The 18987-nt window shown below is 50.1% G+C and overlaps 1 protein-coding gene across 1 annotated transcript; it reads right to left on the bottom strand.

The window, feature by feature from the left end:
* Positions 1–507: 507 nt before the first annotated feature.
* BRK1 (BRICK1 subunit of SCAR/WAVE actin nucleating complex) lies at positions 508–14790 on the bottom strand. Its single transcript, XM_075574043.1, has 3 exons — positions 14626–14790; positions 3292–3374; positions 508–900 (listed from the first exon to the last, which is right to left on the bottom strand). The coding sequence occupies exons 1-3, from the start codon at positions 14741–14743 to the stop codon at positions 874–876; spliced, it is 228 nt and encodes a 75-aa protein (XP_075430158.1). The 5' UTR covers positions 14744–14790; the 3' UTR covers positions 508–873.
* Between the last annotated feature and the right edge of the window lie 4197 nt (positions 14791–18987).

Below are 18987 nucleotides of genomic sequence, written 5' to 3' on the forward strand. Positions count from 1 at the left end.
CCTGTTTAATGTCAAGTCTGACCATGTATTGTATTGTATGTCTTTATTTATATAGCGCCATAAATGTACATAGCGCTTCACAGTAGGAATACACGTGGTAATCGAATAAATAACAGATAATATAAATAACAGATCATGGGAATAAGTGCTTCAGACATAAAAGTAACATTAAGGAAGAGGAGTCCCTGCCCAGAGGAGCTTACAGTCTAATTGGTAGGTAAGGAGAACGTGCAGAGACAGTAGGAGGGAGTTCTGGTAAGGGCGTCTGCGGGGGGGCAAGCTTTATGTATCATGTGTCCATGATTATCCACGGTGCTATTCATATGCTTCTTTAAGCAGATGTGTCTTAAGGTGGGTCTTAGAGGTGGATAGAGAGGGTGCTAGTCGGGTATTGAGGGGAAGGGCATTCCAGATGTGTGGAAAGCTTAAAGAAAATCTGCGTATATACAATTTGGAACGCCCCCATAGACCTGAAACTGCTCTATAGGAAATCACAACACTACACAATCACCAACATTTTTATTTTATTTTGGAAACCATTAAGTCAGATTGATACATTGATGAAGATAGAACAAGCTGCTTAATATAATTGGCACCATTCCCATTCCATAATGCAAGAATGTTGTACAGTACATAACAGGAAGCTGTACATTTATTTCTTTTCAGAATGAAATAGTCTGTTTCATCATTGAATACAACTACGCAATCTACATAGAAAACAAACATTGAAAACTGAACATACTTTATTAATGGAAAGGAAACATGACAATTAAAATGAGCGATAACGTTTTTCGGCATAAGGAAAAAAAGTCCATAGAGTATTTTATATAAAATATTTCAAAGTAAGGTTGTAACGATAGAATTGTAGCATCTTTATGTGAGGGTTTCACCTTTGGTAACCTGAAAGAGAAAATATTGCAACAGAATTATACTTTGCAACAATGTAAACAGTATGTAAGTGTGACTTCAAGCGGCATTTCTTTAAGTTTGTGCTGGTTTTAACACACACACACAACAGACAAATATGGACCCCAGAGATCACCATATTGGTGTGGGCACAAACCCCATGGACATTGTGTCTGGTGCTGTTACAGGGGGTCCCCAGGTATCTTGGGGCCTCAGCAGGGCAGATTAGCAAATAAATAAAAATATGTTGAACAGCGTGGATGTGCTGCTAAATATACAGATCTAACGAATACAGAGACTGGAATACAGAGAGACTGGAATACAGAGAGACTGGAATACAGAGGGACTGGAATACAGAGAGACTGGAATACAGAGAGACTGGAATACAGAGAGACTGGAATACAGAGAGACTGGAATACAGAGGGACTGGAATACAGAGAGACTGGAATACAGAGAGACTGGAATACAGAGAGACTGGAATACAGAGGGACTGGAATACAGAGGGACTGGAATACAGAGAGACTGGAATACAGAGAGACTGGAATACAGAGAGACTGGAATACAGAGAGACTGGAATACAGAGAGACTGGAATACAGAGAGACTGGAATACAGAGAGAGACACACACACACACACACACACACACAATATATATATCATCTTAGAGAGAGATAGAGAGATCTATCTATATATCTATATTATTTTAGATTAGCTTTATAGAGTTAGATTGGATTTATATTATATTAAATTATCTTAGCTTTATAGATTATATTAAATATATAGATTGGATATATAGAGTAGATATATAAATTTATTTTAGATATAGATTATTTTAGATATATTAGATTAAATATACAGATGGGATTAGATTAGACATAGATTAGCATTATAGATTATTTTAGATTTATAGATATACTTCCTTATCACTATGCAGTGCATGGAGTATATATACAGCACATGGGGAGGGCTGGAGATCCTCTGTACAATAAGAAATTATTTATAAAGAGCTCCATTGTTTGACCTAATTATAGCAACAGATTGTAAGCGGCGAGCGGGTTTTTTTTTGGCAAACTCAGGGTGCGACGTTCTTAACTTCAACGTTCAAAAGAGTTTAGATTATACAAACCAGATCACCGAGCAACCAAATGACACACAATGGTACGATACCAATGACTACAGATGTATAGAAAAGAAAGGAAACCCGTTATATACAAGTAAAGCACGGGGGAATGAGAATTATAAAAAATAAATAAAACGTTCATAAAGAGGCAGAACTTTTCTGTAACAAAATGTGGCGCTAGAGGCCTGGTGAGAAGAACAACTGCTTTCACTAGGCTCACAACCAAACTATTTTGACTTGGCAAAGGTACACACGGTTTCATGTGTGTGCAGCCAGAGGCATAATTACATCTGAAGACCTATAAAATGAGGAATTGTGTGCAGAGAATGTGTCTAAAGAAGTCAATTACAGCAATTAGTTGTGTACATTTAAAATGACCCGCTATGTGAAACTGGTCACTTAAAAAGGTACAACGCCATAAAGCTGAAACGGCAAACCGTGATTAAGCGTTGAAGCAGAGAAAGTGTTAGCTGGGGCGCTCTCTCTCCATACTCTAGAACAGGGGTGCGCAAACTAGAGTGCACAATATTTTCGGGGGGGGGGGGAAGGGAGGCGCAGCAGTTACTGAGGCCCTCCGCTTCACCGAAGGCATTTAAATGCCGGTGATCACGCAAGGCCTCTGTAACCTTACTCACCTTAACGTTCCAGCGACGCGTCGCCATGGCAACCTGGCGTCAAATGACACTGCTGGATCACGAGACGCCAGGGCGGGGGTGATAGCAGACAGGGGGGCGCAGGGAGAAGAGTTTGCGCACCCCCTGCTCTAGAAAACTTGATTTCAGGATTATTATTTTTTTTATAAACTACCGAAAGACTTTATAACTCCCCTTCGGTACGTTTCGAATTCTTCGCTGGAGTTTGACTCATATATGACCTTCTTTCCCCCTGCGCGTCCTGCCCCTTCTAAACCTTTGTTATTAATGCTTTTCTAGTGGCTTCTAGCACGGTAACATTTAGACTTCAATGGGCTTTGGGAAGAGCTTACTTTGAACGTCCGAAACGCGTCATATTTCAAAGGTTTGTGTCTCCGAAACGAAGCACCAGATTTGAAAAAATAAATACAGTTTTGGAAAAGGGCAACAAGGTGATACAATGCAGAAACGAGGACTGCAGATTGTACATTACAATACGAATATCTGAACGCAGCCCTTTAACTGAAACAGACGTCTGCCAAATGACGTGCAGAGCAGACGTTCAAGGGTTAATGCAACTTGGTTTATATCACTTTCCAAATAAAATACAAAGGATGAGTGTCGCTGTACATACCCTCGCTTCTATGTACTCAATCCGTCTTTCCAGGGCGGTCAGCTTCTCATTTAAAGTTGCCAAACGGGAACGACAGGACATATCTTTAAAAGAAAGTGGGGAAGATATGAGAAGATATATGGGGCCATGTTTGCAAATGTCAGCAATGTGATGCACAGAGACGCAGCGACCACTCACGCCAATAACATGGAAGAACAAGGGACAGGATCTGTGGGGTTAATACCGAACACGTGACAAACATGAAAAGGTTCGAAGACTGCAATTAAATGGCACTGAAATCTAAGTATCCAAATGATATATACAGACCCCCCAAACGTGCGCCCACACACACAGTTACACAATCTAATGGGTCAGACCCCCCAAACGTGCGCCCACACACACAGTTACACAATCTAATGGGACAGACCCCCCAAACGTGCGCCCGCAAACACAGCTACACAATCTAATGGGACAGACCACCCAAACGTGCGCCCGCACACACAGCTACACAATCTAATGGGACAGACCCCCCAAACGTGCGCCCGCACACACAGCTACACAATCTAATGGGACAGACCACCCAAACGTGCGCCCACACACACAGTTACACAATCTAATGGGACAGACCACCCAAATGTGCGCCCGCACACACAGCTACACAATCTAATGGGACAGACCACCCAAACGTGCGCCCACACACACAGTTACACAATCTAATGGGACAGACCACCCAAACGTGCGCCCACACACACAGTTACACAATCTAATGGGACAGACCACCCAAATGTGCGCCCGCGCACACAGCTACACAATCTAATGGGACAGACCACCCAAATGTGCGCCCGCGCACACAGCTACACAATCTAATGGGACAGACCCCCCAAACATGCGCCCACACACACAGTTACACAATCTAATGGGACAGACCACCCAAACGTGCGCCCACACACACAGTTACACAATCTAATGGGACAGACCACCCAAATGTGCGCCCGCACACACAGCTACACAATCTAATGGGACAGACCACCCAAACGTGCGCCCACACACACAGTTACACAATCTAATGGGACAGACCACCCAAACGTGCGCCCGCACACACAGTTACACAATCTAATGGGAAGCTCTTTTTCTGGGACAATGATTAAGATCTGCACGTTTACCAGCCCCCCGGCTCTGCGCCTCCGACCCCCGTTAGTTACCTGGTCTAGTTATAAATGGATCGACAGGGCTCAAAAAACCCCACGTATCATCTCGCTGGGACGAAGGGGAACAATGAGGGTGACTTGTAAAGAGGCTGCTGCGAAACCAGTGCCGTGCCGTGCAGTGCCGTGCCGTGCCGTGCCGTGCAGTGCCGTGCCGTGCCGTGCAGTGCCGTGCAGTGCTGTGCAGTGCCGTGCCGTGCAGTGCCGTGCCGTGCAGTGCCGTGCCGTGCCGTGCAGTGCCGTGCCGTGCCGTGCCGTGCCGTGCAGTGCCGTGCCGTGCAGTGCCGTGCCGTGCAGTGCCGTGCCGTGCAGTGCCGTGCCGTGCAGTGCCGTGCAGTGCCGTGCCGTGCAGTGCCGTGCCGTGCAGTGCCGTGCCGTGCAGTGCCGTGCCATGCAGTGCCGTGCCATGCAGTGCCGTGGTTTCGGGAAGAGAGCAGTGATTGACGGAGATCTTCCTGTGCCAGCCCACATGGGGGAACAGTGGTCCGACATGGGGGGGGAACAGTGGTCCGACATGGGGGGGGGGAACAGTGGCCGACATGGGGGGGAACAGTGGTCCGACATGGGGGGGAACAGTGGTCCGACATGGGGGGGGAACAGTGGCCGACATGGGGGGGAACAGTGGTCCGACATGGGGGGGACAGTGGTCCGACATGGGGGGGGGGGAACAGTGGTCTGACATGGGGGGGGAACAGTGGCCGACATGGGGGGGGAACAGTGGTCCGACATGGGGGGGAACAGTGGTCCGACATGGGGGGGGGGAACAGTGGTCCGACATGGGGGGGGGGAACAGTGGTCCGACATGGGGGGGAACAGTGGTCCGACATGGGGGGGGAACAGTGGCCGACATGGGGGGGAACAGTGGTCCGACATGGGGGGGAACAGTGGTCCGACATGGGGGGGGAACAGTGGCCGACATGGGGGGGAACAGTGGTCCGACATGGGGGGGAACAGTGGTCCGACATGGGGGGGGAACAGTGGCCGACATGGGGGGGGAACAGTGGTCCGACATGGGGGGGAACAGTGGTCCGACATGGGGGGGGGGGAACAGTGGTCCGACATGGGGGGGGAACAGTGGTCCGACATGGGGGGGGAACAGTGGTCCGACATGGGGGGGGGAACAGTGGTCCGACATGGGGGGGGGAACAGTGGTCCGACATGGGGGGGAACAGTGGTCCGACATGGGGGGGAACAGTGGTCCGACATGGGGGGGGAACAGTGGTCCGACATGGGGGGGGAACAGTGGCCGACATGGGGAGGAACAGTGGCCGACATGGGGGGGAACAGTGGTCCGACATGGGGGGGGAACAGTGGTCCGACATGGGGGGGGGGAACAGTGGTCTGACATGGGGGGGGAACAGTGGTCCGACATGGGGGGGGGAACAGTGGTCCGACATGGGGGGGGGAACAGTGGTCCGACATGGGGGGGGGGGGGGAACAGTGGTCCGACATGGGGGGGGAACAGTGGTCCGACATGGGGGGGGGGGGAACAGTGGTCCGACATGGGGGGGGGGGAACAGTGGTCCGACATGGGGGGGGGGGGGAACAGTGGTCCGAAATGGGGGGGGGGGGAACAGTGGTTCGACATGGGGGGGGGGGAACAGTGGTTCGACATGGGGGGAGGGGGAACAGTGGTTCGACATGGGGGGAGGGGGAACAGTGGTTCGACATGGGGGGGGGGGGAACAGTGGTTCGACATGGGGGGGGGGGGAACAGTGGTCCGACATGGGGGGGGGGAACAGTGGTCCGACATGGGGGGGGGGAACAGTGGTCCGACATGGGGGGGGGGAACAGTGGTCCGACATGGGGGGGGGAACAGTGGTCCGACATGGGGGGGGGGGAACAGTGGTCCGACATGGGGGGGGGAACAGTGGTCCGACATGGGGGGGGAACAGTGGTCCGACATGGGGGGGGAACAGTGGTCCGACATGGGGTGGGAACAGTGGTCCGACATGGGGGGGGGGGAGAACAGTGGTCCGACATGGGGGGGGGGGGAGAACAGTGGTCCGACATGGGGGGGGGGGGGGGAGAACAGTGGTCCGACATGGGGGGGAACAGTGGTCCGACATGGGGGGGAACAGTGGTCCGACATGGGGGGGGGACAGTGGTCCGACATGGGGGGGGGGGGAACAGTGGTCCGACATGGGGGGGGGGGGAACAGTGGTCCGACATGGGGGGGGGGGAACAGTGGTCCGACATGGGGGGGGGGGAACAGTGGTCCGACATGGGGGGGGGGGGGGGGGGGAACAGTGGTCCGACATGGGGGGGAACAGTGGTCCGACATGGGGGGGGGGGAGAACAGTGGTCCGACATGGGGGGGGGGAGAACAGTGGTCCGACATGGGGGGGAACAGTGGTCCGACATGGGGGGGAACAGTGGTCCGACATGGGGGGGGGGGGGAACAGTGGTCCGACATGATGGGGGGGGGGAACAGTGGTCCGACATGGGGGGGGGAACAGTGGTCCGACATATGGGGGGGGGAACAGTGGTCCGACATATGGGGGGGGGGAACAGTGGTCCGACATATGGGGGGGGAACAGTGGTCCGACATATGGGGGGGGGAACAGTGGTCCGACATATGGGGGGGGGGGAACAGTGGTCCGACATATGGGGGGGGAACAGTGGTCCGACATGGGGGGGGGGGGGGGACAGTGGTCCGACATGGGGGGGGAACAGTGATCCGACATGGGGGGGGAACAGTGGTCCGACATATGGGGGGGGGAACAGTGGTCCGACATATGGGGGGGGGAACAGTGGTCCGACATTGGGGGGGAACAGTGGTCCGACATTGGGGGGGAACAGTGGTCCGACATGGGGGGGGGGGGGGAACAGTGGTCCGACATGGGGGGGAACAGTGGTCCGACATGGGGGGGAACAGTGGTCCGACATGGGGGGGAACAGTGGTCCGACATGGGGGGGGGAACAGTGGTCCGACATGGGGGGGGAACAGTGGTCCGACATGGGGGGGAACAGTGGTTCGACATGGGGGGGGAACAGTGGTTCGACATGGGGGGGGAACAGTGGTTCGACATGGGGGGGGGAACAGTTGTCCGACATGGGGGGGGGAACAGTGGTCCGACATGGGGGGGGAACAGTGGTCCGACATGGGGGGGGAACAGTGGTCCGACATGGGGGGGAACAGTGGTCCGACATGGGGGGGGGGGGAACAGTGGTCCGACATGGGGGGTGGGGGGGGGGAACAGTGGTCCGACATGGGGGGGGGGGAACAGTGGTCCGACATGGGGGGGGGGAACAGTGGTCCGACATGGGGGGGGAACAGTGGTTCGACATGGGGGGGGGAACAGTGGTTCGACATATGGGGGGGGGGGGGAACAGTGGTTCGACATGGGGGGGGGGGAACAGTGGTCCGACATGGGGGGGGGGGAACAGTGGTCCGACATGGGGGGGGGAGGGAACAGTGGTCCGACATGGGGTTGGGGAACAGTGGTCCGACATGGGGTTGGGGAACAGTGGTCCGACATGGGGTTGGGGAACAGTGGTCCGACATGGGGTTGGGGAACAGTGGTCCGACATGGGGTTGGGGAACAGTGGTCCGACATGGGGGGGAACAGTGGTCCGACATGGGGGGGAACAGTGGTCCGACATGGGGGGGAACAGTGGTCCGACATGGGGGGGAACAGTGGTCCGACATGGGGGGGAACAGTGGTCCGACATGGGGGGGAACAGTGGTCCGACATGGGGGGGAACAGTGGTCCGACATGGGGGGGAACAGTGGTCCGACATGGGGGGGGAACAGTGGTCCGACATGGGGGGGGAACAGTGGTCCGACATGGGGGGGGAACAGTGGTCCGACATGGGGGGGGAACAGTGGTCCGACATGGGGGGGGAACAGTGGTCCGACATGGGGGGGGAACAGTGGTCCGACATGGGGGGGGAACAGTGGTCCGACATGGGGGGGGAACAGTGGTCCGACATGGGGGGGGAACAGTGGTCCGACATGGGGGGGGGAACAGTGGTCCGACATGGGGGGGGAACAGTGGTCCGACATGGGGGGGGAACAGTGGTCCGACATGGGGGGGGAACAGTGGTCCGACATGGGGGGGGAACAGTGGTCCGACATGGGGGGGGAACAGTGGTCCGACATGGGGGGGGAACAGTGGTCCGACATGGGGGGGGAACAGTGGTCCGACATGGGGGGGGACAGTGGTCCGACATGGGGGGGAACAGTGGTCTGACATGGGGGGAACAGTGGTCTGACATGGGGGGAACAGTGGTCTGACATGGGGGGGGAACAGTGGTCCGACATGGGGGGGGAACAGTGGTCCGACATGGGGGGGGAACAGTGGTCCGACATGGGGGGGGAACAGTGGTCCGACATGGGGGGGAACAGTGGTCCGACAAGGGGGGGGAACAGTGGTCCGACATGGGGGAACAGTGGTCTGACATGGGGGAACAGTGGTCTGACATGGGGGAACAGTGCAGGTAGGTAGGGGGGGGGGGGGGGAGAGAGAGTTGGGGGTTCCCCAGAATTTCACAATCTAATCCTAGGGTTGCGCCTATCTTTTCCTCCTGCCTGCTCTCCTCCCTTGCTCGCGTGCTTCCCCCACCCGGCTCCAACGTCATGGCAACGCGACATCATGTGATGCCTGGTTACTAGGACAGTGCGTCGCTGGAAGCCAAGGTAAGTTAGTTACAGAGACCTCGCGCCCCCCCCCCCGGCATTTAATTTAAATCTGTGATTGCCGCGCCCTCCCTCACCCCCAGAAAATCTCACGCCCCCCAGTTTGCGCACCCCTGCTTTAACCAACAAAAAAAAAGGTTGGAAACCACTGGTTTAGACCGTTGTATTTGAGATGTCTAAAACATAATATCAAGAAGAGAAATAAGTCACGTGTCTCTTTCTTCCCCATTCTGCTTGTATTTACGCCCAGAACCGAAAAGAAGAAGGAAATTATCTTGAATTGAATACATACAATGTACACGTCATACATAAATACATACATACATGTCATACATAGTACACGTCATACATACATACAATGTACACGTCATACATACATACATACATGTCTTGCATACATACAATGTACACGTCATACATACGTCATGCATACATACAATGTACACGTCATACATACATACATACATACATTCAATGTACACGTCATACATACATACATACAATGTACACGTCATACATACATACATACAATGTACTTGTCTTAAAGACCTAACCAGTTTGAGCAAGATGATAGAGATCACAGTGCTGAGAGATGGAAAAGTGACGCAGTAACATGCCATAGGGGGAAGGACAGACTGCAGAAACCACAACCACACATTATATTGTAGCCGGCTAAAATCTATTGGGGGAAAGAATCCTTATTACCGGGGGAAAGAATCCTTATTACCGGGGGAAAGAATCCTTATTACCGGGGGAAAGAATCCTTATTACCGGGGGAAAGAATCCTTATTACCAGGGGAAAGAATCCTTATTACCGGGGGAAAGAATCCTTATTACCGGGGGAAAGAATCCTTATTACCGGGGGAAGACAGAGTGGAAAGTTTGTTCCCGGCATAGAAATATGTAACCATTTATTGAACATTGGTACTCATCAGAAGCACCACATTGGAGAGGGTACAGCAAATATATCAGAACAATGTGCACCCCAAAACTGGAACAACCTACCGGAGACTCTCACATCCACCAGTTTAAGTTCTTTCAAAACTAAGGCCGTCTCACATTTTAACCTGGTCTGTAACTGTTTCATACGCCCATAATATATATTATCTTTAACTGTGCATGCAATGTCTTGTATATAATGTATACCCTGCTCACTTATGTAACTGTATTTGTAACCATGTATTATTTGTCTTAACTCTGTGCCCAGGACATACCTGAAAACGAGAGGTAACTCTCAATGTATTACTTCCTGGTAAAACATTTTATAAATAAATAAAATAAGTAATGTATGGCGACTCTGTGGAACCCCAACTCCTATATCATGTGTGCAAAAGTATTATTGTTATGGTGGGGTATATATTTTCTAAATAAACTCACAGATTTCTATATTACAATTGGTGATATAATAGTGTATCGCATACTAACCTTTCTGAATTTTTAAATAAAGGCAAAATTAAATTATTGTTCTTGAAGAATAAAATGTCTGCCATTACCAGATTTGGTCTCCGGTGACTTCTCGTACGGTAGGGATGCACAAACTGTGGGGCGCCCTCTGCTCTTCTCACTCTACACCCCTTCTCTTAGGCACGTTCTATAGTGCGGGGCGCGTGCTACGCCGCGCGCGTGGATTTTTAGTTTGCTGACGTCAGTCAGCCTTTCTATACAAGGGCCGCGCGCGCGGCAGGGAGAGGGGAGCCGACTGACAGCGGCGAAGATGAGGAAATTCATCTTTTCGCGCCGCTGCCTGCGCTCAAATGTATGTATGTATGTGTGTGTGTGTGTGTGTGTGTGTGTGTGTGTGTGTGTGTGTGTGTGTGTATGGATGTGTGTGTGTATGGATGTGTGTGTGTATGGATGTGTGTGTGTATGGATGTGTGTGTGTATGGATGTGTGTGTGTATGGATGTGTGTGTGTATGGATGTGTGTGTGTATGGATGTGTGTGTGTATGGATGTGTGTGTGTATGGATGTGTGTGTGTATGGATGTGTGTGTGTATGGATGTGTGTGTGTGTGTGTGTGTGTGTGTGTGTGTGTGTGTGTGTGTGTGTGTGTGTGTGTGTGTGTGTGTGTGTGTGTGTGTGTGTGTGTGTGTGTGTATGCATGTATGCGTGTTTGTATGGATGTGTGTGCGCATGCGTGCGTAAATAACTGCAGAAGTAAACAAAAAAAAATATTTATTAAAGTTTTTTTTCTTTAAAAAAAAAAAATAAATCTTATCTAGGACTTATTTTCACTCACACAACCCACGCACACACATATACTCACGCATACACACACACACACACACACACACACACACACACACACACTACCTGCAGCTCCCGGCACTATATACACAAAAAGCATGCGGCACGTGCATGCGCGTTCGCATAGGAACGCGCGTTCGCACGCTGTATATTACAGCCCTAAGTGAGCTAATACAATCTTTTGGCTTTCAGTATCATCTCTATGCTGACGATACCCAAATCTACCTCTCCTCCCCTGACCTCTCCCCCTCTCTTGTCCTGTATCACCAACTGTCCATCTGCAATCTCCTCCTGGATGTCCCACCGTTACCTGAAGCTTACCATGTCCAAAACAGAATATTCTTTTCCCCTTCCACTGCCACGCGGTCAATAACACCACAATCTCCTCAACACCGGAAGCCCACTGTCATGGGGTCCTGTTAACTGATCTCACCGTCATTCCTCACATTCAGTCCCTCACTAAATCCTGGTTCAGTTCCAAAGTGCGGGGAAACCGTTTCAGGCGAGGAGAACCCCGCTTGTGCCGCCAACACAACGTAGGCCGCGCTTATAGTGCCGGCGACGCGACCGATGACATCACCCGTCGCCAAAGTTGTAATCAGGTTTGGAGTCGTCGCTGGCTACAAGGGGAGCGATTGGCTTATAGGCAGTCACATGGGGAGACCGTGTCTGCAAAATCAAATTCTAGTGACTACAAGGATTTTGGTAGCGCCGTCGCCTCCACTATAAGCGCACGAGACAGCATCCATACAATTGTGTTGAAGCGACGTCGCGTCGCTGGCACTATGAGCGCAGCCATAGACAAACAAATTCCTCAAAATGCAGGTCTCCGCTAGGACCGAGCTCTGCCCACACGTTCATAATGCAATAAGTGAAGAACTGTAACAGCCAAGAACAGGGGAGGAACGGCGCTTCAGGTCCCGTGCGGCCCTTTCATCAGGTGAAACTCCCCTTTTGAAGGAAGCCTACTCGCCAAACCTCCAACTCCACCAGCTGTGTGGCTGGCCCAATCTCCACCGTATGTAACATCCCCCCCAAAAACATTTTGTATGGCTTCACCTGTCAGACTGGGCCATATTCTAACATGAGCCACAGCCTATCCCAGGGGTGCGCAAACTTTAGAAGCTGCGCCCACCTGCCTGCTGCTCACAGCAGTCGCGCCCCCCTTACCTTTTTGCTGGGGGGTCGTGTGACATCACATGGCCCCACGTTGCCATACCGACGCTAAGCTTCTGAATCACGGCAAGTGTAGTTGCAGAGGCCTCGCACGGTCCCCCGGCATTTAAATGCCTTGGGGGAAGAGCACTGGGCCTCTGCACCCGCTGCGCCCCCCCTCCCAGACAAATCTCGCACCCATCAGGTTTATCCTACAATTAGCAGCCACATAACCTTCGCCTGTACAGAGCCTCGGGCATGTCACAGATCTTTTCACTACACATAGACGAGAAATGGTATTCAAAACTGGAGTTTAAAGAGCGTCCATGATAAAGATGGAGCACAGTGCCCATTATCCCATTCAGGACCAACACCAAATGTACCACAGATCTATGAGAGAGAACTCCAGCAAACAGCCCAATTATGGCATTCGTGTCCAAGACCAATACACCAGCGTGACACACCCAGCAAAGTCAGCACTGTCTGACTAATAAGTAGCGTTAAAGCCACCCCAAGTACATGTAATGTTCCTCATATCACAAGTATATTATATATCTTCCTCATATCACAAGTATATTATATATCTTCCTCATATCACAAGTATATTATATATCTTCCTCATATCACAAGTATATTATATATCTTCCTCATATCACAAGTACATTATATATCTTCCTCATATCACAAGTACATTATATATCTTCCTCATATCACAAGTATATTATAAATCTTCCTCATATCACAAGTACATTATAAATCTTCCTCATATCACAAGTATATTATATATCTTCCTCATATCACAAGTATGTTATATATCTTCCTCATATCACAAGTATATTATATATATTCCTCATATCACAAGTATATTATATATCTTCCTCATATCACAAGTACATTATAAATCTTCCTCATATCACAAGTATATTATATATCTTCCTCATATCACAAGTATGTTATAAATCTTCCTCATATCACAAGTATATTATATATCTTCCTCATATCACAAGTATGTTATATATCTTCCTCATATCACAAGTATATTATATATATTCCTCATATCACAAGTATATTATATATCTTCCTCATATCACAAGTATGTTATATATCTTCCTCATATCACAAGTATATTATATATCTTCCTCCTATCACAAGTACATTATATATCTTCCTCATATCACAAGTATATTATATCTTCCTCATATCACAAGTATATTACAGTATATATATTCCTCATATCACAAGTATATTTCTTCATTGAAAGTTCAATGTCAAAGTACTTCCTATGTCCATCAAATACTAATGTCCCTACACATAGATACACACGCATACTGGCACAGTGGTGTGTGTATACTTACAACATGTACACACAGATGACAATATCATTATTCCCTGTACAGTTGGAGTATCCTTGATGGCAGGGCATGGCAGGGCATGGCAGGGCATGGCATGGCAGGACATGGCAGGACATGGCATGGCAGGGCATGGCAGGGCAGGGCAGGGCAGGGCAGGGCAGCACTACACACTTCCAAATGGGTTACTGATGCTTTTATCATTCATGGGTTCAAACACTTGCTGTATAAAAGCCCCTCTCTTTATCAAATAGCCGGGCCCCTCTCACCTGCCTGGAGGAGCCTTACATTCTCCCTGGAGAGGCCCCCCATCTCTCTCGCCCCTCCTTCCTGGCCCCTCTTTCCCCTTCTCCCTGGAGGGGGACCTCTCTCTCCTCCTCCCTGGCCCCTCTCTCGCCTCCTCCTCCCTGGCCCCTCTCTCTCTCGCCTCCTCCTCCCTGGCCCCTCTCTCTCTCGCCGCCTCCTCCTCCCTGGCCCCTCTCTCTCTCGCCTCCTCCTCCCTGGCCCCTCTCTCTCTCGCCTCCTCCTCCCTGGCCCCTCTCTCTCTCGCCTCCTCCTCCCTGGCCCCTCTCTCTCTCGCCTCCTCCTCCCTGACCCCTCTCTCTCTCGCCTCCTCCTCCCTGGCCCCTCTCTCTCTCGCCTCCTCCTCCCTGGCCCCTCTCTCTCGCCTCCTCCTCCCTGGCCCCTCTCTCTCTCCTCCTCCCTGGCCCCTCTCTCTCCCCTCCTTCCTGGAGGCTCCCCTCTCTCCCCCCCCTCACCGAAGGAGTTCAGGAAGTCCGCGATCTTCTTGATGCTGCTGGTGATCACCTCGATGTACTCCCGGTTGGCCCAGTCCTGGTGAATCTCTCTCTGCACGGGGTCCTCCTGGCCGGCCATTTTCTCTCCTTCCTCCAGTGCAGGGAGGGGAACACAGCGCCGCCTACCGAGGAGAAGCGATAACTTCGGGTACTGGCAGCGCGCAGCCTATCCTGCAGCATTGAAGGTCTCGGGGGCCATTTTTTAATCGGGCACGTTTACTTGTAGGAGGGATTGGACACTGACTGCGTTTGTTCTTACAGGGGCGGGGGTATCAGAGGGACCCAAATCAGAGACACCCATAACATGTCATTTTAATGAGGGGGATACAAATATGTTTGCAAAGAGTAAGACTCCATACTCCTATTTCCGTCTGACCCAGGTTGGTAACAATATTTAAAATCCCAACTCCTTTTCTAACGAAGTGGCAAGCGATGCGTCACAGAGCGACACGTCACAGAGCGACGCGTCACGGTGCAATGCATCACATCGCGACCCGGCACAGATCGACCTGTTACATCGCGACATGTCACGGTGCAATGCGTCACAGAGCGACCTGTCATCGCGATGCGTCACAGAGAGACGTGCCAGAGCGACATGTCACAGAGCGACCTGTCACATTGCAATATGCCACGGTGCAATGGATCACATCGCGAAAACGTCACAGAGCGACGCGTCACGGTGCAATGCGTCACATCGCGACCCGGCACAGATCGACCTGTTACATCGCGACATGTCACGGTGCAATGCGTCACAGAGCGACCTGTCATCGCGATGCGTCACAGAGAGACGTGCCAGAGCGACATGTCACAGAGCGACCTGTCACATTGCAATATGCCACGGTGCAATGCATCACATCGCGAAAACGTCACAGAGCGACGCGTCACGGTGCAATGCGTCACAGAGCGACGTGTCACATCGCGAGGTGTCACAGAGCGATGCCTCATGGTGCAATGCGTCACAGAGCGACCTGTCACGGCGCAACCTGTCACCGTGCAAAGCGTCACAGCGCTGAAGCAGGGACTGATTGAGCTACCTGTGCTGAAGCTGTGATATCCTGAAAACTCGACCTGGTGGAGGGGGTGTAAAGGGAGAGGGGATTTGGCCCGGGATTAAAGGGGCTACACCCCATTTGGCCATCCCCTACTTGCACGTGGGAAGCAAGGGGTTAACTGGACCGGGGTCCAGTAATGTGGTTTTTACCTTGCTTCAGTATCCAACTGTTTATTCCCCTGTATAAATGTAATGTCTCATCCTGGGGTTTGCACTCACACATACACTAGGGTGGATGCGGGAGGCTTAAGGGGTTAATGAGCTACAGTTCGAGGAAAATACAAATATGTGTGGTGTCTTTTCAGAAATATCTGGGCTTTGAAAGGCTTGATTGAAGTTGGGTGTGAAAAGTACAGAGGGGGTTTAGTGTACAGTATGTTAATACCTAATTGGCAGACCAAGGGTATATTGCTGGTAGAGACAGCTAGGACCCAGGTCTGGAGCATTAGGTGTGAAATATAGCACCTGTGACAAATGTTCTCTACACACGAGGCCCCGCTTCAAAGGATTTCTTGACAAAGGGTTATGGGGGCTAGGGGTGCGGTTACACAAGGAGATATCAGAATTAGTGACCTTATTAAATATAAGAATATTATGAGATGTCCTCGGCTGAACGTGCTAAAAGCTACATATGTCTATTCGTGGGACCGATTTGCACATAATGATTACAGACACATGATGCCTAGCAGGTACTAAGAGACAGATATTAATATCTCTCTTAAATTTAATATTACACGGTAATATTTAGTCTTATTGGGAGCGTCATGCGTGCCGGAATGTATTAATATGTCTCGCGTGCCGGTAGGTATTACTGAACTGAAGTTATGAAGTTATTTAGATAGGAAAAGCAGTTTTTAAAAGTCCTTGGGTGGGAGGAGTTTTACTCTGGGGAAGGCTGTCAACCTCACCACTGATTTATGAGGGGCTGGGTTTAGGTTGTGTTCAATGGGAAATAATTGTATATAAACCAGGCTCAGCCTATGGCTATTGTCTTCTGTGATGTTCAAGATTGCTGTATGAACTGCCAGTCCAAGTTGGACTGTTTCATCATTCCATCTTAAGTGCCTATATTTTGTCTGTTATTTGTATAATCTCGTGTGTTCACCTTTTTCAAGGAATAAATTATATTTGACCTTATCTCAGCCGTGTTCAGTTCAACCCAGGTATATTTTTGGTGTATTATTATAGCCTATCACAAAGTTACCGTCACAGGAGGCTTGAGGACTGGAGTTGCCCACCCCTGCCTTAACTCATCATTTTAGAAATATTGGGGATTTGAACATGACTGCAACCTCACAGCTACTTATTGAATTTGATTTTGTGCTTATAGTGCACATTGCTCCACCCAGATACACTTCTAGAAAAAAGTGGAACATAGTCCATTGTGGGTGCTACAGAGTAATAAGGTGCGTCCTAATCCATAGAATAATAAGGATGGGGCCGTCGTTTGGTAGCTCTGGTATAAATCCATGTGGGGCTGTGGGCACTATCGTTGGATCCATGTATGGAATAGCCCAGAATATATATATATCTGGTAAACACACACACACGTTCTTACTGATTTATCAAACTTCTGTGTGACACCCAATCGCACACGGGATTTGATCCTGTATTTGAGTAAAAATTGATATATTATCAAAATACTAAAGTGTCTCCGACGACCATAATTCAGCTGGAATTGTTAGCACAGCCAATGTAGATTTTGGGCCATATTTACCTTCAGCTACACCCTAAAGACCCCTTTCAAGCATGGCTTCCTAAATATGGTCCTATTCATTCTTTTAACCCTTTCAATGCCAGAATGGCACGACCCCTCCAGCATTCCGATCAGGTGATTGCTCCATCATGGATGACAGAACGTATGGGGAGGAGTCACCCCCCCCCGCCCCCCCTTCCATTACAGACCAGCACAGATTGCGTCCTGCACTCCCGATACCATCGCCCCTACATAAAACAGGCAGACTTGTTGTAACGTTCTAGCACCCCTGGAATAGTAGCTACTTCCTGGCGCACAAAGGGTCATGAGGCCATAACGTGTTTACCAGCACTGGAGGCGTCTTTTGGAGTAGTACCGCTTAGTGTCCCTTAATGCCTTGAATAAGTACTGTATTTGGTCAGGACGCGGTTGTATGAGCGCTGCAAATGTGAAGTCCAATGAATACGTAAACCTAGGAGATTCATGGCCTTGTATCAGGATGGAGTTGCTGTTGCTAAACTAAAATCAATAGCTTGAAAGTCTGCAGTAAATCCGCAGACAGGCGCATAACCTTTCCTAAGGTTTCATGTTTACTAATGACCACCAAAGTGCACAGAGTAAATAAAAACACATTCTGTCTTATTAGATTCTTATACTTCACATGATCATGATAGTGACAGCAGTGTCGGGCCACAGGGAACGGGCGTTATAAATACTGTATTTGCCCAATTATATGGCGACCCTGACAATAAAGCAGCCCCCTAATTTCAGTAGTAGCTGAAAAGAGAGGGGGGAAAAAAAGCGTCTCTTTTGGTTTGAGCTTCCTGCCACACGCAACATGGCTGCTTCAGGCCCCCAAGGTGGAGCTTCCTCTGTAGTTCCCACCTACCTCCCAGTACATCCGACTGCTGATTTGCTCACAAAGTGGGCAGGGCCCAATGATAAGGCAAGTATGTACTTTTCAACTTGACTGAAAAAACGTCGACTTATAAAATCGGGGAAAGGATGCGTTCCTAGAGCACGCTCAAGGACCGATTACGTGACAGGGAACCGATTTACAAATTGGGATCAGTAAATAGGGAAAAAAAAGGGGGGTGTGTGTGGCGAGCACGCACATTTTAAGTGAAACTTTGAATGAAAGACAATCAAAAGCATCACAATCAAAATACAGTTTCAGTGACAAAATACAAATTAGTTTCACTTAGGGTGGCCTGAGCACACACGTTTTTGCAGAAAAAGACACACAGACGACAATATGAAGACTGGAATTCTGCTGTGAATGATGAAGCAAAATTTGGCTTCTGTATCGTTCTGTTTCCATTCATCTTTAGGGGAAGCTGCACTTGAAATACAAAGCTTTGGGTGTGTTCTTTACCAATTTAACATTGCCCCACTGATCTGTCGTGGATGGTGTATTAGAACACCAAAGAAAGATCCATTTTGCCGGGGTATGTGCTGGAGTCTTCACGGTCATCTTTCTGTTGTCCTAGGTCTGCAACATCAGGCTTCATGCCTCATCGCCCTGGTTTAGAGCTTAGAATAAGAGTCCTGAGTTAAGCGCCAGTCCCACTGACTT

The sequence above is a fragment of the Ascaphus truei genome, chromosome 17 (genome assembly GCF_040206685.1).
Source record: "Ascaphus truei isolate aAscTru1 chromosome 17, aAscTru1.hap1, whole genome shotgun sequence".
Classification (NCBI taxonomy): domain Eukaryota; kingdom Metazoa; phylum Chordata; class Amphibia; order Anura; family Ascaphidae; genus Ascaphus; species Ascaphus truei.